Raw genomic sequence first — 25,993 nt, 5'->3', positions numbered from 1 at the left:
AGTTTGAACTTGAGCCCTTCTGCTAAAAACAAGACAACAGGTCCACAATGAAGTTTCTTCCAGACATGGAATCTTAAACCAATCAATCTACCTGGTAGACCCCTACCATCTCTTAGAGAAAAATGACCTTGCCATACCAATCTGCTTTTTTGCCTAGCATAACTTCTTCTTCTTTTTTTAATACTTTTTAAAAAATATATTTTATTGATTTTTTACAGAGAGGAAGGAAGAGGGAAAGAGAGTTAGAAACATAGATGAGAGAGAAACATCGATCAGCTGTCTCCTGCACATCTCTCACTGGGGATGTGCCTGCAACCAAGGTACATGCCCTTGACCGGAATCGAACCTGGGACCTTTCAGTCTGCAGGCTGACGCTCTATCCACTGAGCCAAACCGGTTAGGGCCTAGCATAACTTCTTTATTCCTGCTTCCTTCTACCTATGAAACTCTTTCATTTTGTTCAGTTCCTTGGAGCTCCTTTCAATAAGATCTTTAAAATGTCCTCAGTTGAATTTCGTTTTTTAAAACTTTCAATCCAGTTACCTTGGCAGTGTACATTGTCTTTTTTGGGAGAAAAAGTGCTGTTGTGTGTAAAGGAACATGCTATCCCAATGAATTCTATTGCTCTCCGAAGTCCGAATAATCTGTGACATCACCTACCCTGCCCTATCCCTTAAGCACAGTATAATTTATAGGGGAGCAAGAGACTGTCACTGCGGACTAAGAGGATGCACCATGGCTGGGTAAACCACCAGCCAGCTGATGTCTGAAGGGGACAGAGGGCTTCCTGGAGAGGAGACGGGACCAGGAGAGCCCAGTGAGGCAAGGACTGGGGCTAAGGGCAGCCTGGAATGATTAAGTAGTGATGTCAGGCATCGTTTGGAACCCCAGAAGCAGCATATTTTGGGGTGGCATATTCTGATCCCCTTCGATATTAGCATGGATTACTTTTCACTTTATTACTTATTGCAGTTACTTGTGTTTCTTTCTCTAGTAGGTAGGTGACCAACGTAAGAAAAAGACCTGTCTTATTCACCTGCTCAGCCTCAGGAGGGAGCTCAGCCATTAAGTATCGGGGGAACCTGTTGTATGTACCTTTCTAATCAGCCCACAATTTCTTTAGGTGTGCAAACCAAATACTCAACTTGCTAGAATTATCTTAATATGAGAGTAACAAGCTTTATGACTTAATTTGTATGATCTGTTGTTGTACTGAGGTCTTTGCTTCCATCCCCATTTTAGGATACATTCAAAATAAGCCAAGTGTTACTCGAAAAAGGCTAGATTAATTTGTTGAGAGATGTACTTAATTTTCTCAGTGCATGGTTTCATTATACTTAAAAGAAAAACTCATAATTCTGTACCAAGGCCAAAATAATTTTTAAATAATATTAAATTGCTCTTTCTTCCATTTTACTCACACCAGTGCTTTAACCTGCAATAACCCATAGCCAGTTCCCATTTAATTTGTAGGCATAAACCATTGTTAAAAAATCTGATACTTTGCCACAATTTGGCTTTTTAAAAAGCAAAATAAAATATCCGACACTACAGATGGTCAAGGCATCGTTCCTATACAGCTTGCTCTTTCCAAATATTTTGTAATCAGAGATCTGTTTTGAAAGCTCTTTGCAAAACTAAACACAGGGATCCTCAGGAGACCCTACGCCAGGAAATGCTTTCAGCCGGGTCCCAATGTCACCCCTCAAAGCGTGGGACGGGAAAGGCCGGGCCACGGGAAATGGCTGAGGGCAGCCCAAGGCTGCAGGGGCCCTCCCGCTCCGGGGGCGAAGGCGGGGACCGAGCCTCGTGGGGCCGAGAGGAGGCCCCGCTCCCCAGCCCCTCCCAACCCGCGCAGCCCGAATCCGGATACCACGGGCGCGTCGGGGCGGCCCCTTCCGCTCCTTCCGGGCGCCCGGCCTGGCCATGCATCTCCTTCGGGGCCTGCGGCTCGCGGGGCTCGGTGCCCACGCAGGCCAGCTCGCCGCGGCCCGAGCTCAGGCCGCCCACGGCGGCCCCCGCCCCGGCGCACCGCCCCCTGGGTCCCCGCCCCGCCCCGGCCCCGGCCTCGGCCTCCGCCTCCGCTGCGCGCCCAGCCCGGGGCCGCCGAGCCCGGCCACTACGGCTGCCGCCTGCAGGGACGCTAGACCGGCTCGCGCCGGCACCATGGAGCGCCCCGAAGCGGGTGAGCCGGGGCTGCCGAGCGGCTGAGGGGGGCGATCGGAGCCTGGGGGCGTGGGCCCCGCTCAGCGCTCGGCCTTGGGGAGGGCCCGCTTCGCCCCGCGACCCCACGCCCGCCCCGCGCGGATGCTCCTCTCCCTCCGCTTAGCTCGGAGGAGCCCAGAGCCGGCGGGATCCGTGCTGTTCCTCGCGAAGCGCTTTAGTGCATGCACTGTGGGTGCGACGGGGGCGATGGGACCACCCCAAGTTTCAGTTGCGTTTCCCGTCTGATCTTGTCACCCTAGTACCGACTTCACGGCAACACACACCCGCCGGTGTTTGAGCAGCACTACACCAGAGAAGCTCCTCTTTTATCCTGTCTCACACACGTGAGGCTGAGCAGGTGAATAAAGACCTGACCACAGAGTGTCGCTGAGGATTTTATCCTAAGTGTTTGGAAAGGACCTTTTTAAACTGGCGCCCAGTCAGTGGTAGGACGCAGCATCAATTCCCAGCTGAAGTGTGCATTCTCTGAGAACTTGGCATATAGAGCTCCCAATGAGAGAAAAGGTGCTCTTCTGTGAGCTCTTTGTAAAGGCGTACAGAGAGTAAAAAGCATTGCAATGCTAATTGTATTATATAATAGCTGTTAACTGGTGTGAGTACTTATGTTTACAATTGTCCTGGGAATAAAATGATTAAGGCCTTGTGGGTAGGTTCCGAGAGTTTGAGTTTTTGAGATAGCTTATCTGGGCTTTTCCATACTCATTTTAAAGTTTAAGATGTTTGTGGAGGTTACTGTTTCCTTACATTTCTCTTCAAATATTATTGTCTTATTTTGTCCATTTCTCTCTAGACACTGGACTGTACTTTTACTTTTATGATGAAGAAACCAAAGCATGGAGGTCAAGTGACTTGTTGATTGTCACATAGTTCTCAGCCTTTATCCAGATGAAAGATGTTACTATTTTTACTAGCTAAGCCAGGACTAGCATGGATGGCTTGCACCCTTTCCATTGGTTCTTGGGGGATATACCCAATGTGTATATCTAGCAGATAAAATAGAAGTCTGGCTTAATAAAGTCAGGCTTTATTATTTAAACTAGAGGCCTGGTGCATGAAATTCGTGCACAGGGGGTGGTGTCCCTCAGCCCGGCCTGCACCCTCTCCAATCTGGGACCCCTTTGGGGATGTCCTTGCTAGCCTGGTGGTCCCCAACTGCCCTCCCCTGCCGGCCTGATGGCCCCTAACCGCTTCCGCCTCTGTTCCCCACCACTGTGGCTTTGTCCAGAAGAAAAGTCGGATGTCCGGAAGATGGCCAGTCACCCGGTCTAATTAGCATAGTATCTGCATATTATCCTTTTATTAGTATAGATAGGAAGCTTGCATTTGTGTGACAAAGAGCAAACTGTGTGTCCCCCCTACCCCCCATCCCCAATTGGCCTGTCTATGATGAACTCATTTGCTGAAGTGCACATGTATTTGAATATTAGTCTATAGTTAATGTATGGTTTTATAATGTATTTTATGTGTATACATTATTTTCTTACAAAATTAATATTAATTATATTTAAAAACATTTGAATAGCAGGAAGTGGGAAAATACAAATACATTGAAGGCAACTATGTCAGCATTTAGATATTTATATCCTTTAGTCCTTTCTTACATAATTGTAATCATAGTATTATATTTGCTTTTTAAAAAGTCAGTATTTGGTATCAACTTTTTTTTTTTTTTTTTTTGGTTGTTGCAGTCTTCATAGCCATTACTCTTAGTTGTCATTAGCGTGAGTATGCTTGGTGTGACCATATTCATATTAGGCATTTAAGCGGTTCCACTTTTTCTTTTTTGTTTAAACAAAGCTGCGGGGAATCTATGGCAGAATACTGTATATGATAGATACCCAGATGTAGCAGTAAGAAGAACATTTTCATGGCTCCTGGTCTGTTGCCAGACTGCTTTCTGAAAGGATTACTTCAATTTACAGTGCTATAAACTGTGTCTATTAAGAGGCAGCGGTACATGTTGCTGGAAGGAGCAGGTTTGGCAGCAGAATGACTGGACTTAAATTCCAACCCCAGACCTGGCTGTAACCTTGGGCAAGTTACTTAATTGGCTAGTCTGTAAAAATCAGTAAAATAATAGTACCTCCCTGATAGCATGGTTCTGTGGATGAAAGGAGTTACTGTCTGTAAAGTGCTTCTGGCTGTGCTTGGCATATAGTACAGGCTCCATGTTAGCTGTTGTTAGTGGTAGTAGTTTGCCAGTTTGACCTCATCTTTGTGTTATTAGTGCACTTAGAAGCATTGCTTTTATTTGGACTTGCACAAAAGATGGAATTTTATTTTAAATATGGCTAGAACAAATTTTAAGTACTCAGAGCAATCAATTTATGGTTTAAGTGCTTTACTTAAGGGTCAGTTATTTTAAGGCAGTTTTCCAAAAGCAAAATATTTACACCTTCTGTAAAAGAAAGTGTAGTTATGATGGATGTGTTTAACTCATGTCTGCTAGCTTTTGCCTAACACTAAAGCTTAGAGAATTGGAGGAAGGCTTCTAGGTTGAGAAAAATTGCTCTATAAATGACCAGCAGTTCTTTCAAGAGTTACTTGGAAGTGGAATGGACTTTTTCCTGAGTTAATAATTCATATCTACAATATGGTTTCAAGTATTCTGTAATTTAATGGAATAAAGTTTATATTTCACATTCTAGACTTGTGTATTTTGACATAACATTGCATTCAAGAGTATGCATTGTTAATATGCTTTATTTAAAAAGATGTAGAATGGCCCTAGGCTGGTTTGGCTTAGTGGATAGAGCATCGACCTGTGGACTAAAGGGTCCTGTGTTTGATTCTGGTCAAGAGCACATATCTCGGTTGCAGGCTTGATCCCTGGCCCTGGTCAGGCTCCTTCCGGAGGCCACCAATTGATGTGGCTCTCCCACATTGATGTTTCTCTATCTGTCTCTCCTCCTCCCTTCCACTCTCTCTAAAAATCAGTGGAAAAAAGATGGAGAATGATGTTGAGCAAGTCATATTATGCTTCAATATTTTTATGTTGTATAGGATAGTAGTACCTTTCCTTCATTCACCCTGTGAAAATGAGAATCTGATGTGCTGGAGCTGCCCTTAAACACCAGGAGTTATTTCCTCATGGGCATTGAGATATCCATATTGCAGGGTATCTTGAGTAATTTATCACCCACTCCCAAATGTGTGCTTACCTTTATTTAGTCATTCAGTACAAACGTATTGATCATCTCCTGTGAGCTGAACACTGTTGTAGGCATTGAGGAATCATAGGAGAATAAGACAGGGCACTTAAGGAGCTTAGACACCCCATATTGATAGGGGTGTAATTATGAAAAGCTCCCCCGTTCACTTCCAAAAGTGTCTGGGTTTGGGTGGTAAGCTATATAGTCCCTTTAGCTTAGAGTCTAATGAGAAAGACAGACCTGTGGACATCTCAAACAGGATGTTTGTGCTGTGACAGGAGGAAGCACTAAGTACCTGGCAGGAGACTGGATTACCTGACTTGGTGCCGAGTTGGGGATCAGGAAAGTTTTCACTGATAGTAAACATCTGATTTGAGTTTTTACCTTTAAATGGTGCCGAGTTGGGGATCAGGAAAGTTTTCACCGATAGTAAACATCTGATTTGAGTTTTTACCTTTAAATGGATTGTTCTCAACTGTTAACACAGTCTCTTTAGTCTGAGGTGAAACAAAGAATTGAAGAGGTGAAGGGATTTTCTGGGGCAGTGTTTTTCAAACTTTCATTGCACATTAGACTCACCCTGCGAGGCTTTAAAAAAAAAACACTGGAAGCCAGCCTGATCCCCAGAGATTGTGAGTTAGTTGGCCTGGTGTGGGACCAGACGCTGGTAATTTAAAAAACTTCCTCAGGTAATTCTAATGGGCAGCCAGGATTTAGAATTTTCAACTAGGACAACTAGTTGTGCATATTCAGTTGCACAACTGCTACTCTTTGTTGCTTGCTTTGCAGCTGTACGCTACATGGTCAGTGATGATCCGTTATGTGTAGTTGTATGTGCCCAAAGGTAAAAGGTATTCATTTATCTACTAAAACTTTTGTATTGCTCTATTAAAACTTTTATGTAAGTATAAACTGTAGTGTTCAATGCAAGCATAAAAATAGAAAGGAAACTGTGACTGGTTTTTACATATTTCAAATAGTTGTGAGCTTATGATTAGGCACATAGTAAATTATAAGATCTTTTGCCTTTAAAAAAAAGAAATTTAGCCCAGCCAGCATGGCTCAGCAGTTGAGCATCGACCTATGAACCAGGAGGTCATGGTTCAATTCCCCATCAGGGCACATGCCTGAGTTGAGGGCTCAATCCCCAGTGGAGGTGTGTAGGAGGTAGCCAATCAATGATTATCTCTCATCACTGATGTTTCTATCCTCTCTTCCTCTCTGCAATCAATAAAAATATATTAAAACTAGAGGCCCGGTGCACGAAATTCATGCAGGGGGGTGGGGAGGGTGGCGTCTCCTCACCCCGGCCTGCACCCTTTCCAATCTGGGACTGCTGGCTCCTAACTGCTCACCTGCCTGCCTGCCTGCCTGATCATCCCTAACTGCACCCCCTGCTGGCCTGGTCGCCCCCAACTGCCCCCCCACACCCACTGGCCTGGTTGCCCCCAGCTGCCCCCCACACCCTGGCTGGCCTGGTCTCCCCACGCAGCCTGCTGTTCAGTCGTTTGGTCGTCCCTCACTAACCCCCCTGCTGGCCTGGTCACCCCACGCAGTCTGCTGCTTGGTCATTACTATTACTGTGATGGTGTCTGGGACAATTTGCATATTCTTCTATTATTAGTATAGATTATTTACTTATTTATTGAATTTAGAGAGAGGAAGGGAGAGAGAGAGTGTGAGAAAGACTGAGAGAGAAACATCGATTTGTTATTCCACTTATTTATGCAGTCACTGGTTGATTATTGTATGTGCTCTGAAAGGGGATGGAACCCGCAATCTTGGGGTATTTGGATGACACTCTAACTGAGCTACCAGGCCAGAGCAAGATCTTTTGCTTTTTAATCATTGAATTTCCAGGAAAGCATATTTAGAGTCAAATATTTTTTACTGAATTTCCAGTGTTAATATAATAATGGAGAGGAAAGATTTAAAAGTCTTTATTGAAGAAAAAAATAAAGGTCAGAACTTATACAAATGTGAATACATAGTGATAGTTGTTAAAAAGTAAACATGAAAAAGACTGACAAAACCTTGTTGGTTTGTTTTCAAAAGGTATGTGAAAAAGTATAGGTTTAGAATTAAGAAAATATAGCTATAAATGGTCTCGAGGATTATTGATTAACTAAGTCTTCATCTTACCCTTATTTGAATACAGTTCTATAGAAAATTATTAACGTTATTTAACATAAAAATGCATTTATAAAAAAATAGACTCTGGTACACATTATATAAGTAGTTTTACAATATATTTGGATACAAGTGGTATCATTTCTTTTTTTTATTATTGCTTAAAGTATTACAAAGAGTATTACATATGTCTCCTTTTTTTCCACCCCCCCGCCCTTGACATTCGGGGGAATGTCAAGGGTATCATTTCTTAACATGTTAATTTTTTATTTTTTTTTAGTTCCAGTGGGCTTTATTGAGATAAATTAACAAAAGTCAAGATTTTATCAACCATCTTTTATGAGTTTTATAACCTCAGCAGAGACTCTGGTCCATATGTGCACCTACAATGTAATACTCCCCAACAAAAAACGAAGCCCCATTGGAACATTTGCCAATTAACAGAAAGCCAATTGTCCCTTGCCCCAAATGTTTGCAAAATTTTGAGTCCCCACTGTTCATTTCTCAGTGGAACTGGCCCCTTGTGGCTAGGGACAATCAAATTATACCCATTTTCATTGAACAAAAATTTTCAGGTTTTAGTTTTGTTTCAAAAAGGGAACAGTGACTTGGTTTCCTCCAGGCACCCCTGCCCCACAACCACTGGTTAAAACACAGTAGCCTGTATCATCATAACCCACCCTCCCTTCCCTGCCCAGCATTATCTACAGAGAATTTAAATACACTCCCTGTTGGAATCTGTCAGCTGTGGACGGGCAGAGTCCAATGCCAGGCTGGCTCCCTCTGACCTCATGAACTGTTACAGCCTTTGGGCCCTTAATTCTTTACCCCAAAGATGAATTTTTAGATCAGGAGTAGACTTTCTCTGGGAGTTTAACATGTTAACTTTTATTGAATTTAGTTAGTTGAGTTGTTTTAGCTTAGCATATAAGTTTAAAATTAAATAACATGTTTTTTTTGTGGTATGCTAAAGAAGAAGTAAATTTCATTGAGTGTGAAAATATGGCAGGGAGAAAGAAAATGTCAGAAGATTTTGAAGCCAATACTATGGTAGATATGCCACTTGCTACTATAGATATTAAAGATGATTGTGGAAGTAAGTACTTTATTAAATAAATATTCAACTTAGTGATATATATTTTTTCCTTAATAAATTCACCTTATATACCTGTCATGTTTTTGAGTTTGGACTGTTAATTAATGGTTATCTAGATTTAAAAGCTTCAGTGGAGAGCCAATAGGTTAAGAGCTCTGATTTCCTAAGGTGTTTGACATCCAGGATGCTGTGGGAATACATGGGTGAGGATGTGTGTGGGGAGGCGTATAACCTGGATGTGGGCGTAAAGGGGGTCCTGGAAGGCTTCCCAGAGGTTTGGGAACAGTACAGGACGCCTGGCTGCTGAGTATGAACTATCCAGGGTTCTTTCCTCTATGCTGTCTCGATCTTAACTGATCATCAGAATTTTCTGTGGAGTGATATGAAATTACAGATTCCTCTTTCCCACCTCTGTGTCAGGTGGAGCCTCTTTGTTTCATTTGTAAACATCCCATGTGATTCTGAGGCTCAGCCCGTCTCAGAAGCACACTGTCAGAGTCTCTTCCCATACAGGAAACCTGGTTTACATTTGGGGGAGATACAAGGAGTAAGGGATGCTTAGAATGTATGAAATCTCTGGTACCTTATTAGTCAGTGTCTCCTATTCCATAATCCAAAGAAAGGGAAGGAGGAAGAGTTGTTTGCTCAGTCAGGACATGGGATTCCCGTCTGTTCCTTTACAGCCGGCCCGTAGGGAACAGCTTTTGTGTTTTCATGGCTGCCAGAGAAACCTTCATTTGAAGAATTAGTGTGTGTGCCTGGTAAGTAGGAGAAGATACCTTTTGGAAATGAGAGGCAAGAATTGCAATGACTTAATCATGTTTTCCTCTTAATTCCCTACTTTTTGAACAATAAAATGAATATATCTAAAAATTACAATCACTTCTTTCTGATTTCATTATTCTAAGTTAGATACACAATAAAGAAGAAAGCTCCCGAATAATCTGCCTACGTGCTGTGCCCGTCCACTCTTCTCCCTTCTTCTCCCCTCTGATCCCTGTTGCAGTCTCTGAATCACTCCCATCAAGTGCTCATAAGTTAGACTGGAACAAGAAGTGAAACTCGTTCACCATTTCAGCTATCAGTACTTCTTATACAGATCTAATCTATAGGAAACAAACGGCTTCTACTAGAGATTGAGAGTGATAGCTCCAGAATCCCAGAGAGCATCTAGTGTTTCTATAGCTCCACTATATTCTTTTTTTAAAAAAATATATATTTTTATTAATTTTAGGAAGGAAGAGGGAGAGAGAGATAGAAACATCAATGATGAGAGAGAATCATTGATTGACTGCCTCCTGCATGCTCCCCACTGGGGATCGAGCCCTCAACCCAGGCACGTGCCCTTGACTGGAATCGAACCTGGGACCCTTTAGTCCGCAGGTCAACACTCTATCCATTGAGCCAAACCGGCTAGGGCTCCACTGTATTCTTATATCTTCACCGGTGAGGAGAAACTGGCCACTCGGGGCAGAAAGAAGGAAAGAGATGTGTCAGCGATTCTGCAATGCATTCCTGCTCTGAGGTACAGCTGCTTCCTCAGAGGATGGGTATTGGGAAGATTGGCCAATGCTTCATCCGAATAGGGGTCTTTTATATATGGTGTATTTATTACCAAGGAAATGATCTCATCCATGTAAGTTAGGGTCACCCCGTGGACGTCCATTTTTAGGCATAGAGTATTATAGCCACTTTTTGATAGCTCAGACTTTGTGAGTTAAAAGTCTTTGTGGGTTAGTCTAGACCCGTGGTCGGCAAACTGCGGCTCGCGAGCCACATGCGGCTCTTTGGCCCCTTGAGTGTGGCTCTTCCTAAGCCTTAGGAGTACCCTAATTAATAACAATGTACCTACCTATATAGTTTAAGTTTAAAAAATTTGGCTCTCAAAAGAAATTTCAATCGTTGTACTGTTGATATTTGGCTCTGTTGACTAATGAGTTTGCCGACCACTGGGACCAGCGGTCGGCAAACTGCGGCTCGCGAGCCATATGCGGCTCTTTGGCCCCTTGACTGTGGCTCTTCCATAAAATACCACGTGCGGGCGCGCAGGTACAGTACGATTGAAACTTCGTGGCCCATGCGCAGAAGTCGGTTTTCGGCCTGGGCGAGTCTGTTTTGAAGAAATGGCGTTAGAAGAAGTGGGGGTACGTTCGCTGAGGTCGACCCCTCAGATTGAGGACGTTTTTAGCAAAGGCCAGCTTAGGTGTCCCCTAATTAAGTTAATAACAATGTACCTACCTATATAGTTTAAGTTCAAAAGAAATTTCAATCGTTGATATTTGGCTCTGTTGACTAATGAGTTTGCCGACCACTGGTCTAGACTCCAGACCACCAGGTATAATATTACTTTTGTGGGAAGATTGAGTTCAAACTCCCAACTTACACACAGTCAATGTGGTATAATGAGAGAGACAGAAAACTTGTGTTTTAGGTTTTGGTTATTTTATTTTCTACTTGCATGACATTGGGTACAATGTCCAGTTTGTGAGCTGGACTTCTTCAACTGTGAAATATAATTTTCGCTTGTTTACCTCACATGGTGTTGCTGTACAGATCAAAAGAGGTAATGTGTGGGAAAAGGCAATTAAAAATGTAAAACATGTGTAAATGCTACGTATCAAACCTTTGAGGCATATCCTTTATTTGTTTGCTCATTTTTATAATAGCATTTACTAAAACACTAAGGAACAAATAGTAAAATTCTTTGCAAACCAGAAACTAACTCGTTTTTGTGAAGAGATTTGTATAGAAATACATAAAAATTGGGATTTTTATTGTCAACCCTTAAACCTTAAGATAGATATAGTTACAGTGTTTGTGTCCAGACACAGAATAATTAGTTGGTAGCTTGAAATGATTTGGGGCTTTCTCTTACATTTAGTAACGTGGACATTGAATCAGTGGAATGGCTCCGTGGTAGACAACAACCTTAAAATTCTCAAGTAGCTGGTTGCTGCCTTTGGTTCATTCCTTTTCCTTTGGTGGGTGGAAAGTGTGAATTAACTGCCAAGAAATTCTTGCTGGTTGAAACCCTGGCAGAGCAGTGGGGAAAATAGTGCTACCAAGAACACCGTGGGAAGGCAAATCCTTGCCAGTAAGAAAACTCCTCCCCAAATGTTTGATCTGAGTGTCTCAGTTGTCAACTGCGTTACCTTCAGTGTGGGTGCAGTGTCACTAGGTGAAATGCAGCCTAGTTGGCCGAAATGAGTCTTCACTTCTTTTTTTAGTTTTGTTTTGGAGAAGAGACTATTTTACTAGGATTATATGTTAGAATATGAAATGTATTAGAATATTACGTTAGAATTAAATGTAAATATATTTGTTATACTTATTAGGATATAAGTATCTATTACAAATAAAATATTCAAATGTATATAGAAAAGAAAATTGTAGAAATATGTAGGAAGCCTTACAACCTGAGCCACACCTCTGGCCTTACAGGGTGGACATGTCCTGGGAGAAAATGCAGCATTAGTGAGTTGTTGGCCTGGGCCTGGATGGGTCTGTTTGCTTTACTGGGGGAGTGTCATTGATCAATAGGTTATACCCCCCCAGTAAACCACCCAGAAAATGGGGTTGCTGCTGCCCTGCTTCTGAAAGCTGAATGGGAGTATGCAAGGGAGAGTCATTCTGTTGCTGACAGGAATGGTGTAATGTGCTTCCCATAAAGTATAAATTTGTAGAGGCCTTTAGTTTATTGGACTCTATTCCCTTAAGAGAACTGCAGCCTTTAACTCTCAAGCCATATTTAATCAAGATTCAAGATAAAATATTTGAGTGAGGTTTTTTTTTTTTGTTTTTTTTTTGCAACATGTCTTTCCTCATTGTGGAATTTAGTTCTCATATTGAAATGATTACAGTCCTTATTTTACCTCACACAGAATTCAAACCTTGTAGTTATTAGAGATTTCAGAGATGTGAGAAATTATCATTGCATTACTTATTATCTAATACAGTTAAGTTGTATTTTTAAAAATACTTCAACTATTAAGTATTTTAATGTATCAGTTGAAACTTACTATATCTGAAAATATTTTTTATAGAAAAATGATGTATCAAATAAAGTTGAATTGCTATCCCGGTATTATCCTGAATCAGTTTTTTAAAAAGGTAAATTATGTTCTGTTTCCTTTCTGTAACTGATTGGGGAAGAATAGTCCAAATTTTATTTTGAAAGGCTTAAAGTAAATATTTGGCCCAAATGATACTAAGGATTTATGTCTTCCTCTCCCCCCTTAAAACACACACACACACACAAGAAAACAAAAATTAAAAAAGCTTAATAGATACATTAATTCATTGAACACATAATTATTGAATGCCTGCTATGTACCAGATACTATTATTGGTGCTGGGCAAAGGTTGTAGAAGACAAAGTTCAGTTAGTAGGCAAATGTATGGAGAGTTATTCAACTTCATAAGTATCAAAAGGTGCACATTAAAATATGATTATAACCTACCAGATGGGCAATTTCTTTTAAAAATAGTACCCAGTAATTTTAGTGTTGTATCTGCATTGTTTTCGACAATGTATTCTGGCCATACAAATAAACTTTATAGCAAAAAGACAAAGATGGACAAAGAGGAAAAAAAATAGATACTGGGTTCAGTAGGTAAATCAGCAGGACTCTCTGAATTAAAAATAAAACAGATATATTACAAGGTTAAATAAAGCCACTATAGCAAAAAACACTCATAGGATTTATCTCCTTTTTTACCCAGCTGTCATCAGATAATTTCAAATTTTGCCCTGGCTGTGATGCCTACCAAAAGAAAATTTTAGCTAATGCAGTTCAAATGAAAGTTAAGTAGTTATTGGTAAGATTATAGAAAACTAAGGGAATTTAGAGAAACATTGTACTTATTTTTACCGAGAATTGGGGTTTTTATGCTATGTCATTCTCATGATGCCAGAATTGTTAGAGTTGTGATACATTACAACTAAGAATATTACCTTCAGAGATTATGGTTTTTCTTCTCTGTATGTCTGCAAACTGGTCTTATGGAATGCTTGAAATGCAAAGATTGTTGCCATAGAGAGCAGGACAGTTTAGTTTTAAATAGATAAGGTATAAAACAATTTAAAATGCTGAAAGCTTCAGTGCCCTTTCAAATACCAAGTTATTAGGTCCATTTCCCTTCTTAGTATTGTTCATATTGAGTAAAATATAGCAAAAATGTTTCTGTGTCTTATGTTCATAATAAGAAATAAATATATTTTACATTTCTACCCAATACACATGTGTACGCAAAAAGCTCAAATTTCATGAAGTAATACTTAAACTTACCATAAGCAATGTACTGTCCTATAGTAATTCTATTGCATTACTTTCCATTCCATTTCAGTTTTTAAAAAGTGCCTTTTTATTATTTCCTAAGATGATTTCATAACCCATGAGTAGGTTTATACTTGGAATTTAAAAAAATAAAAACTAGACTATAGGTTTAGGATCCTCTTTCTACTATGTTAATTTTAGTTTGGACACCAGTCTTTATTTAACTTCACCACCAAATGTCCTAATTGGTACAGCTGTTAACAGTTAGTACCTTTATCACAGATCACAGAATTCTATAACTAACCCTAGATGGAGATTATCTGTCCCTCCCCTGCCTCTGGTGTGTGTGTGTGTGTGTGTGTGTGTGTGTGTGTACTTTTAAGTATAGTCAAAAGTAGAATATTATAATAAGTCTCATGTTCATTACTTCTTTCTCAGTGGGTTATTTTGAAATAAATTGAAGATATATAATTTTTATCTGTAAAAACTGTAGTGTGCATCTTTAAAGATATTCCTTTTTAAAAACTACCCAAAGCATCCTTTCCATACTAACAAATAACAGTAATTCCTTAAGTCATCAAATGTCAGCATTCACATTTCTTTGACATAATTTTTTAAAAACTGGTTTAAATTAGGAACCAAAGTCTATGATTATATTTGATTGACACATCTCTTTTATCTCTTTTCATCTATAGGTCTTTGTGTGTGTGTGTGTGTGAGTGTGTGTGTTTATTGGCGAAGAAGTCAGGTTGTGTAGAAGTACCCTATTATGGTCATTTAACATCTTTCTCTGTCCTTTATATTTACAGTTAACTAGTAGTTATATTAGGAGGCTTTTCAAGTTTTGGAATAAAAATGCTGCAAAAATGTTTTGATTTTACTATTGTGTGACATCAGGAGACACATAATGCTTGGTTGTCTTGCCTTTTTGTGATGCTAGAATTGATCAGTGGCTTTCTATCTTGTCATCTGATGTATCCATTATGAAAGTTTCCATCAGCTTTCTATCTAATGGATTGTTCATTGATGAACTTTGGGTTGATCCCATTGCTCTATTATGTTTTTCAAAATGGTGATATTTTAACTCTATTGTTTTGCATTTATGAGCTGAAAATTTCTATAAAGAAGGACTTTACCTTAATTAACTTACTTCTTTTATAACTCTTTGGTCATAAAGAGAGACTGGATAAATGTGTGATTTATTTTTCCCCTTTATCATCAGATTTTTAGAATAACGGTTCTTTAGACTCCTCCAAAGGTGACCTGTAAGTTTTTGGTTTTAATTTTTCTTTTGTTTATTATCTTGAACTGATGGTTTTAAACTTATTTGATGTTTAAATAACATCATTGAAGTTATTATTCTATTTGATGCTCAATTTGTTTAATCTTTGGCCAATGTCGGCAACTTTCAAATATGCTCCAGAGACTTCTGACATGGTCTAGGAGTCTTTGATTTCCAGGCTGCTCTGATCCATTTTGTGCCCCAGACCTAGAATCAGCTATATCTCCCAGGACAGGCCAGACTTTCTGGTTCTCAGATAAAGAATTGAAGTGACTTGATAGGAAGATGCTTGTTGGAAGACGAGTTTTGTGTGTAATAGTAACTACTTAGGCAGAACTGCAATGGAGAAGTAGTTTGATCCAATATAAAATATTCTAGGAGACTTGAGGTCTAGATACCAGAATCAACTCTGTGATACTGAGCAGTTTTTATTTTTATTTTTAAAATATACTTTATTGATTTTTTTACAGAGAGGAAGGGAGAGAGATAGTTAGAAACATCGATGAGAGAGAAACATCGATCAGCTGCCTCCTGCACATCTCCTACTGGGGATGTGCCCACAACCCAGGTACATGCCCTTGACCAGAATCGAACCTGGAACCCTTCAGTCCGCAGGCCGATGCTCTCCACTGAGCCAAACCGGTTTCGGCCTGAGCAGTTTTTAAATGATTTTCTGCTATTGTTTCACCATATGTGAAATGAGAGGCTTAGTAAGATCCGGGTTGTGTAGACACATGGGGATTATGCTATTGGGTCAGCTCAGACTTTTGCCAGTCTTTCTCAAGGCATTGGGTGCAGGTGGTCACTGTGGTCTATTAGAATTGATCCAAAGATGAAACCAACCCGTGAGATTAAATGTAATTAGGTGGTTCTTTTCTCTCACTCCTTTCCAAAAGCATACCTTAGGAAATAAATTGGTATTTTTACAAAGTCTCTATGAGACACTCCAGTTTGAACAGTAAGCTACTGTTCAGGAAGACACAGCCTGAAAACTCAATTAATGGTAGTTTTGCATACATATAGAAGCCCCAGGCAGAATCTGTAAAAAAAAAAAAAAAAAAAGACAATTTCATACTGATTTGGTGATTATTTCTGGAGGCATAGCTTCATAATTAGAATTGTTGAATGTTATAAATGAGTCTTTCGAATATGACTTTAAAAAGAAGTGCGTTAAGTGCTTCTGAAATTATCTACAGTCAAGGACCAGTTTTGTTTTGTTTGTAATTCCTATTTGTTGCCCACTGATACTTTTGTAAAAGGCAATAAAAATGAATTATTAGAAAAATGTTTTAAAAATGACAAACAGAATAGAAACCAAAATTCAATAGACAAAATTCCTTCGCCTAAGTGCTATGAGTGTTTCTAAAGTAGTCTCTTAATTTTTACAACAAATAGCTTGTAGTGTGACATTGGCTGCAAACCAAACTTTGAGTGGCACTGCTACAAGTAGTCACACATATTGAGTCACACAGGATTGATGAAAAAATAATGTTTTCTGGGGTCATGAATTTTGTGGCACAGAGGTGAGAATGGTGGTTGGCCATGTGTTAGATCAGAGGTTAGTACACTGTGACCCAGTGGCTGGCTGGTTTGTGAAAGTTTTACTGGAACACAGCTATACCTATTCATCTGTGTTTTGTTTACAACAGACGTGGGTAGTTTTGACTGAGACCATATGATATGCAAAGTCTAAAATACTTACTCTGAGGTCCTTTGTGGGAGAGTTTGCCAGCTCCTGCTTTAGATTTGAAAATGACAGTTGTGAATGATTGATACTTACATAGTTTTTGTTTCCTATATTAACTTTGTTTTAATACATTAGGTATATTATTGTTTGATTTTTGTCTTCTAGTCACTGATGTACCTCAAGTAAATTTGGAAAGAAGTGAAGAAAATGAATATAAAGATCAAATAAAGAAGAAGAAAAAAAAGTACAAGGACTATCAACCAAACTATTTCCTGTCCATTCCAATCACCAACAAAGAGGTGCTATATTTTTACAAACTATTTTTACTATAAAGTTATAAATCATACTTAAAGCACACTAAATAATTACTTGTAAGTCCATTTTCTCTCAGTTTGTAGGAGTCTTTGGTGGCATGTTAGCTGGGCCTTATAGGGAATATTTGTATTTAAATGAAGTATATTTAAAAAATAATTTTGAAAAATATTATTTCAACCATCGTATTTAAACAATTTTGCAAAAGCCACTTGAGAAAGTATTGCCAGATGGCATGTCATGGTCCTTTCTAAGCATTTGTTCACCACAACAGAGGAAACTTTCAGGAGCTGAGAGCAGTGACCAGGTAGAAGGAGAGGAATTCTGAAATCTTTGCTGGGAAAGTAAACTGGGCTTTCTTGCCGCTTAGTCCTGTATATGGTAATGATGATTGCAGCATAATTTCTTTTTTTTTAAAAAAAAATATGTTTTATTGATTTTTTACAGAGAGGAAGGGAGAGGGATAGAGAATCAGAAACATCGATGAAAGAGAAGCATTGATCAGCCGCCTCCCGCACACCCCCTACTGGGAATGTGCCCGCAACCAAAGCACACACCCCTGACTGGAATCGAACCTGGGACTCCTCAGTCCCCAGGCCGACACTCTATCCACTGAGCCAAACCAGCCAGGGCTGCAGCATAATTTCTTTAAAAATTACTCGCTGTCATATCAACTTAATATTACATGACAGACTTGGTAGAAATCTATTAAAAATCTGAAAAATTAATGTGGTATGAATAATAGGAAATCAGATCAGCTAATTAGCCCACATTAAGAAACTCTTCTATATGTGGCTGAGAAAGCAAACTACAGTAGCTAATTAAAACTGCTAGAGTAGTGGGCTAGAAGAGATTGTGGGGGCAAAAGAGGACCTATGTAATACTTTCAACAATAAATATTTTAAGTTAAAAAAAATGCAACTGCTAGAGCAGTGATGTAGGAATTGAAATGCCGTACAAAACAATGCCTGACTTGGAAGACTGACTGCATTTACATATTGACCCAATTTAAGAGCCAGAACTGAATTTCTCTTTGTGGGTTTTAATCTCTTTTTACTGGGCACTTTCAGGTTGCTTCTCCCCTTACTTAACTAAAATGTTTCTAGGGAATGCTAATGAATCTTTAAAAATAAACAAAATTGAGATCAAAGAAATAAATATCATAAGAAAAAAATTCTCTTGGGACATTCTAGGAAATATCTAGTCTTTTAGATAAGCTTTAGCCGGGGAAAGAAGACAAATGAAAAGATAAATTGTATTCCTAACAGTACAAGATCGTAGAATCATATTCTGATTTCACTGGTACATACTGGGGGATTAATAGTAAAATAGTTCTTAAAAGTATTTAGTTATATATTACTAGAGGCCTGATCCATGAAATCCGTGCAAGAGTAGGTCTTCCTTCCCCTGTCTGCAGGCACCGGCTTCCTTCTGGCACCCGGGACCCAGGCTTCCCTTGCAGCCCGGGCTTCATCCAGAAGGTTGTCTGGAAGGACATCTGGTCTAATTAGCATATTATGCTTTTATTATTATAGATTTTAAAATACTGCCTGGCTGGTGTGACTGGGTGGTTGAGCATTGACTTATGAACACAGGAGTCGGGGCACTGCCTGTGTTGTGGGTTTGATACTGAGTGGGGGCATGTAGGAGGAGCCCTTCCATGATTCTCTCTCATCACTGATGTTTCTGTATCTCTCTCCCTCTTCCTTCCTCTCTGAAATCAATAAAAAAAAAATTTAAAAATAAAATACTTATGAGTTATTTGGAAAAGTTTTCTTTGAAATAAAGGATCATGTGTACATATGGGAATTAGAGGAGAGTAGGATGTCAAAGGCGTTGCTGCTAACGGAGCAGTCAGACCCAAGCCAGGTCCTCAAGAAACTGATTGTGAAATAGAAGGGTCTTCCCAAGGACCTGCGATTTATGATTGGGAGAGACTTCAGTTTCCTTATTTTGCTTTGTTGGTTAGAGAGTGTTCCACTGCAGAGTCAATTAGTATAAAAATTGTTGAAAACTTCATACATTACTTTCATTAGGCCCTTCATTTTATCTTTCTCCACCCCTCTTGGCTTTCATGGTGGTCTGAATAGCAGTTCTGTATCATCCTTCACTCATGCCTTCCCCCTGACCCTAATCCTAACCCTGGTCCTGACCCTAACCCTACTAATTCTGGGTTCTCACCTCTTCCAGCCAAGATGGGTGGGGTGATGTGGTGGGGAAAGGTGGATGGGGAAGGGAACTGAGGGGAAAGCTGGTAGAGAAAGTCTTTCCTTCACCTCTTAGTGCAGGTGACGGGAGGAAAGGGGATGAGAGAACTGTCTGCCAACCTTGGTTTTCACTGAGCAGCCTTTGTTTCTGCTTCTCAGCCTCTGGGATGTTGTACAGAAAATGACAGAAGTCCAAGCTTCGGAGTCTGACAGACCTTGTTCAAATACCAGCTGGGTCACAAGCTACTGTGGATGTGGGTCAGGCTACTGAATTTCCGTAGTTTCAGTTTCTTCAGGTGCCAAATGGAGTTGATTATGATTATTTTTAAACCCAAATCTGGACATATGACCTCCCTGTCTATCCACTTCAGTATTTTCCCAGTGACCTCAGGATAAAGACAAAGTCTTTATCACAGTCTATAAGATTCTGCATAGTCTGACCTCCACGTCAGCCCTCTGGCCTTCTGTGAACTTGCCGGGGTCCCTCTGCCCTTCTCTGGTGGGGAGTTTTCTTTCCTCTCTGGGTTTGTTAAAGCCAAAAATCTCAGCTCAAGCCTCTCCACTGTGACCCCCCCCTGACGAGGTCAATCTTCCCCTTCCCCCAAAAGACTTGAAAGTCTTTCCTTTTGTCATTTGTCATCCTTGCAATTTGACACTTGTTAGTCTTCTTACAGAGTTTTTCAGCCCATTCCCAGTACCTACAAGAGTGCTTGGCCAAGAGCAAACACAAAATAATGTCATTTCAGGGGCAAAAGATGTGTTTCCGGCATACTAAGTTACAACCAGAACATTACAAATAATAAATACAGTGTTATAAATGTCGATTTTATAATATAGGCTCAACAGTAGTTGTTTGTCTTTGAGGGGCTAGGGAAACTTTTAATAGTGGGGAATACAGACTTCAAGTGACCTCAAAACCAAATATTTTAATAATGTAATAAGTCTCTCAAGAGACTTATTTGTAGGCAACAGAAAGCTTACATATTAAATATGGGGTTTAGAGGTAAGAATGGGACTTTAGGAGGTACATTTTCTATCTTTTGTATGGGCACCTTTTTTGTTTGTTTGTTTTCAAGTATCTAATGTTAATTTTCTTTTTAAACTACTTATGAGCTTTTGTGGGAAGGCCTGGGAAAAGGAGCAGCATTTATAACATTGTTTCAATGGGAGACTGTACTCCAAATTTCAATGAAGCGACCTGCAAACAAGCTTTGGGAAGCTAGCACATTCACAATGAGCTGCTCTGCTTTTGGCCTCTACTTGTTGGCATCTAGTTTTAGAGAAAAAAGTTTTCAGACTTACATGGATCTTTGATTTTTAAACATGTTCTTAGATGTTTTTAATTCTTTATTAGTGGAAAATAATGATTTCATATTTTTAAGTAATGGAATTGGAAAATGAATTAGAACGACTGCATCAAAATATCCTAATTTTATGTATATGAAAGTATGTATTTCTCTATTACCGGCAATTACTTAGCTCAAATATAAAAAGAAAAAAATTTAATGGAGCTATAATAAATCTTCAGTGTTTCTTAACTGACTAGATTTTATATGCTGTCTTATCAGAAGTAGTAATTTAAGGAAAATCAGCATTGAAAATGTAAGGGAACAATCAGAAGTTGATTGAAATTAGGAGTGTATTAATTTCTTTGTAAGACAGTTTTTCTATAACAGTAGAGAAGTATGATTTTTTAGAGGCTTAAAAAGGCATTTGTTACATTTAATTCTGTATTTCATCACTTTGGTCAGGAGAATATGCAAGTAGATTTGCACATTCAGTTTCTGGGAAATGTAATTGCGAAAGTATTTGATATGATCATGTATGTGAAGCACTTGATAGATATTAAAAATTCTCCTATTTGAGGATAATTTCTTAGTTTTACTTCAGTTATTACTAAATCATCAACTTTTGAGTTGTTTTTCATGGTTGTAGACAAGCAAGAAAAATGAGAGTATTTAGCTTTGAAGAAAAGCTATGTAGCAATGTAACATGCGCACACGCCCTCTTGCACACTAACTTTAAGGCCTTTTCTTTGAACTCATAATAGACTTTGATTCAATTAGAAAGCTTAAAAGATATAAAAATTAATTTCCTCATTGTGTTGTTTTCAATGCAATATAGCTTAGCGGTGAGGTTTAGCAGATGGGTGTCTGATTTATTCTCTAAACAACCAGAAATTACTCAGTGAGTGAAATATTTAAGAATTTAGCCCTGGCTGGTTTGGCTCAGTGGATAGAGCATCAGCCTGCAGACTGAAGGGTCCCAGGTTCGATCCCCAGTAGGGGGCGTGCAGAAGGCAGCCAGTCAATGCTTCTCTCTCATCATTGATGTTTCTGTCTCTCTCTCCCTCTCCCTTTCTCCCTGAAATCAATAAAAATATATTAAAAGAAAAAAGAATTTAATAAAGCTGTTTATTTTAAAAGGTTTCTTTCAATGTCACATTTAAATATGACTCTGTAGTACTACATCATTAATATGTGCATTGTGCAGTATTGCCAATGGCTGCAGGTTATGGTAAAAGATAAGCTTTAATGAATTTATGAATTTTAAACAATAAGTATAAAAATTAATTTCCTTTGGTCTTTAATGACATTAGAACTTGTTTTAATAGCATATAGACAAGACTTCAGAGTCTTGAAGTATTTTTCCTTTTTATCTTTCAAGAATGTAATTAGGAATAGAATGTATTTTAAAAACTGTTAAGATGATATCAAGGAATATATAAATTAATCTGTCCCATCAAAGAATAATCAGACATATGTAACTTGATTAGATTAACTTTAGAATTTTCATAGGTTTGATGTTAATCCTGCATTGTAAGTACTGTGTGACTTCGGAGAAATAGTCTTCAAAGTGTTGTACAGTTTTTAATTAGTGACTTTACAACCTACTGGATTATTCAAAGATATGAATGGTTTAAAACTATTTTACCATGTACAGTATTGCACTACAATGTAGAATATACAAATGAATGGAATTTGAGTATTGTCCTGAATTTATATATAATTGGTATTTGAGCTTAGAATGAAAACTAAGTTTTTAAGACTAAGAAAATACAAATAATGTACTCACTGGATGCAAGTAGCAAACCTTCAGTTGTGACAATCAAAGTGTGGCCAGGCATTGCCAAATGTCCCCTGGGAGGCAAAATTGCCTAAGGAAGAGAACCACTGATTTTAATAACATTGCAATGTTGCAAACCTTAGGTTAGGCAAGTGATATAGAGTTTACAAAGTAGTTCATCTACTATGTAGCTTATCTACTGTGATCTTTAACATACTTTGTAAGTTTGGCAATACACATTTTATTATTCCCATTTTGCCAGGGGAGAAACCAAGACTTAGTGAAACTAGGTGACTTGTATGGGGTTACAGCTGTGGCAGGCCTGGGGTTAAAATCCAGGACTTTTGAGCCATGTCCAGCACCCCTCACTTACATCTCTCTGTATTACATAGCAAAGTTCTCATCCTAAATCACCTTTTTGTTATCAGTTAAGCCAGAATTACCTATTGTATCAGCTAAGATTAGAAGATGTAACGATATTGTTTTGAGATCTGACATTGTTGAGCACCTATTTAGGCCCCTTCCATATGAACCTGGACCTTCTTGAGCTGCTTCATTATTCCCAAAAGCCAATTTCAGCACTTCATTGCACCGGGGAAGAACTCTCAAAATTCAAATTTAATATAAACGTACACTAAAAGCTTTGTTTTGAGAGGGATAGTGTGTTGTTCCATTACACAGTATCCAATAAGATTTCCCAAAACCTTCCTTTAAAAGTCTTTTTCCCCTCAGGGTTTCATTTCTTAAGTCAGTGCCCACATCTCTGAACCTCTCCTTGCCTTCTTGAAAACTCTTACTCCATTGCTCTCAGCTACATCTCCTCCTCCACACCCTTTCTGGTCTTTCCTGCAGGTGCCTCCCTCATCTTTTCCCACGCACTGCAATTTACCATTTTCTCAAGTTCTTGTGCTGTCTTGGGTATATGATTGTAAAGGGATTTTAAAAAAAGACAAAAAAAACTTCTGTGGTTCAAATTCTTTTAGTAGAAATGATACCAGTGTGTGCCTCATAGGATTGTAGAAAGGCTTCAGTGAACTAGTATGTGTAAAGAGCTTACTATACTGTCTAGATACAGGGGTCCTCAAACTTTCTAAACAGGGGGCCAGTTCACTGTCCCTCAGACCATTGGAAGGCCGGACTATAGTTTAAAAAAAAACTATGAACAAATTCCTATGCACACTGCACATATCTTATTTTGAAGTAAAAAAACAAAATGGGAACAAATACAATATTTGTATTTGCATGTGGCCCGCGGGCCGTAGTTTGAGGACCCCTGGTAGAACCTCGTGGCCACACAGTACAGGTTAGTGACTGGTGTCATTGGCTAAATGTTTTTGTTATTATTGCCAGGCACTGTGGTAAGGTAGTGGGTAGAAGAAATAGGTATTGCCCTGGAGGAGTTTATAATTTAGTTTTATCCGTGTCGTGTAGCGGAAACTGTGGCTTTCTATAAGATCTTTGTGTACGGTTACATTATGTTATTAACAGGCCATCAATATTCTTTTACTGGGTGTCACACAAGTGACATCTTGCATAGAAAAATATCATGTTAGGTGTTACTGTGTAAATTCCTACCAGGGAAGCGCTGTTTGCTGTGTTTCGGTCCTCCAGATTGCAAGGAATAGAGAAATGCTGAGGTTCTTTCAGGTGGCGTGCATTTATTGTAAAGATACCCGAGCAGTCACATCCCAGGACACATCCCAGGATTTGCCCAGTCACATTCCTCAGATAATGGGAGCATTGTTCAGGATAAAACAGCTCGTCTGGTATCAAGGACAGTCTGCTGTGCTCCTGATTCAGTGTTTTCTTATCTCTGCTGCCTTTTTCCTGACTCTGCTCCTGTTGCCAGCCCTTCTCTCCCCTTCGCCTTTTCTCTCTGACTAATTCTGCTGCCTCAGGGCTTCTGTGTGCTCTATTTTCTCAGGGCCGGGCTCAGTTTGCCGTTTTCTATGTGAACTGTTTTCCAGTACACTCACATTTAGAAGTTGACTAGAGTTGGATCTAACTGGAAAGGATGAGGGTAGGTAGTGAGAGGGGAAGGCTGGTAAAGGACCTGGGGTTTTGTCTGGATGCAAATTGTAAGTAAGGGCTTTTCTAATATACGTGTTTGGACGTCTTTGCCACTCTCCCTTCTCACATGTCTGGAAAAATGACACTAGTCATCCCTATTGAAATTGTTGCTGTTTTAAAAATCTTAAAGCCATGAAGAATGGGTTTTTAGACACGTTCACTAGGGCAGTGGCCGGCAAACTGCGGCTCGGCAAACCGCGGCTTGCTAGCCACATGAGGCTCTTTGGCCCCTTCAGTGTGGCTCTTCCACAAAATACCAACTTCTGCGCATGGGCCACGAAGTTTCAATCACACTGTACGTGCGTGCCCGCATGTGGTATTTTGTGGAAGAGCCACACTGAAGGGGCCAAAGAGCCGCATGTGGCTTGTGAGCCACGCACTAGGGGATTAATAAATATGACTTCCAACAGAAATGGACTGTTGTATGAAGGCTTGATCATTCTGTGCAAAAATAAAACTTTTTAAAGGAAAGATCCTAATTATAGTGAACCATACTGTATATTCAAGGACAAGTTTCTGAAGAGATGCATGGCCATTGAAAGATTTTCTGCTCATTTTAGTGACCCGATTTGTAAAATAACGGTGTTGGGCTTGATGTTCTTAAGATGGATAAGCATTGTATGATTTGACAAACTTATGCATCCCATTAAGCTATCCAAATCAGCTATTAGAATATTTGAGAATTCAAATTCAGTAGAAAATTCAGTTTTGTTTGGTTGAAGAATCTTGACGTTTCTAATTTTGGTGGTTGCTTATGTTTCTTCCTGATTTACACTTTGCCATAAGGAAATTTGGCTTACCTAATCTCTATTCTATGTCTGTATGTGGATTAGGTTACAAAAGGAATTAAGATCCTGCAGAATGCAGTAATACAACAAGATAAGCGCCTGGCCAAGGCAATGGCCGGTGATGGTTCCTTTCATATTACCCTGTTGGTGATGAAGTTAAATGACGATGAAGTAAACATGTGAGTAATATGTCTTTCTTGAAGATTGTTTATCAAATTATTACTTTAATATGAATAAACATAGCAGAACCCAAAAGGCATTTACATTCTAAAGAAGTATTCTTTAATTTATTCCAACCAGTAGTCAATGTACTGAATTAGCTGTGTAAATATTCTTTAAAGTCTAATGTAGACTTTAAAACTCTGTTTTTGTTATCTACTGGTAGCCCTTGACAATGCAGTTTTTTTGCCCATGTTAATTATATAAGCCCTCTGGAGTCTGACTATTTAGGTTAGGATTCTAGATAAAGACTCTGGAACACACTATGGCACAAACACCTCTTAAAAGATGTCTGATTTTGGAAAAAGAAATTTACTTTTTAAGTAAACGGAGGAAATAATAGTTCCAATACATGTAAGAGTTCTTAGTATAGGGCCTGATACCTAGTAGGCACTCAATATTATTATCTGTTAGAGCTGCCATTCTGCTTGGTCAGTGTACAAGCACTTCTCCCACTCCCAATTCCAGAGTAGTGCCATGCG

The 25,993-nt window shown here is 39.3% G+C and overlaps 1 protein-coding gene across 1 annotated transcript in view; it reads left to right on the top strand.

The window, feature by feature from the left end:
• Positions 1–1,832: 1,832 nt before the first annotated feature.
• AKAP7 (A-kinase anchoring protein 7) overlaps positions 1,833–25,993 on the top strand; it is a gene marked incomplete at its 5' end in the record, with an annotated part of 92,699 nt that continues 68,538 nt past the window's right edge. Inside the window, 3 exons of the mRNA XM_081094428.1 lie at positions 1,833–2,185; positions 17,015–17,148; positions 25,338–25,471. Coding sequence (XP_080950554.1) covers positions 1,927–2,185; positions 17,015–17,148; positions 25,338–25,471 — 527 coding nt within the window. The remainder of the gene's footprint in view (positions 2,186–17,014; positions 17,149–25,337; positions 25,472–25,993) is intronic.

The sequence above is a fragment of the Myotis nattereri genome (genome assembly GCF_964212035.1).
Source record: "Myotis nattereri genome assembly, chromosome: 6".
Lineage (NCBI taxonomy): Eukaryota > Metazoa > Chordata > Mammalia > Chiroptera > Vespertilionidae > Myotis > Myotis nattereri.
This window is presented reverse-complemented; position numbering and strand designations above follow the sequence as displayed.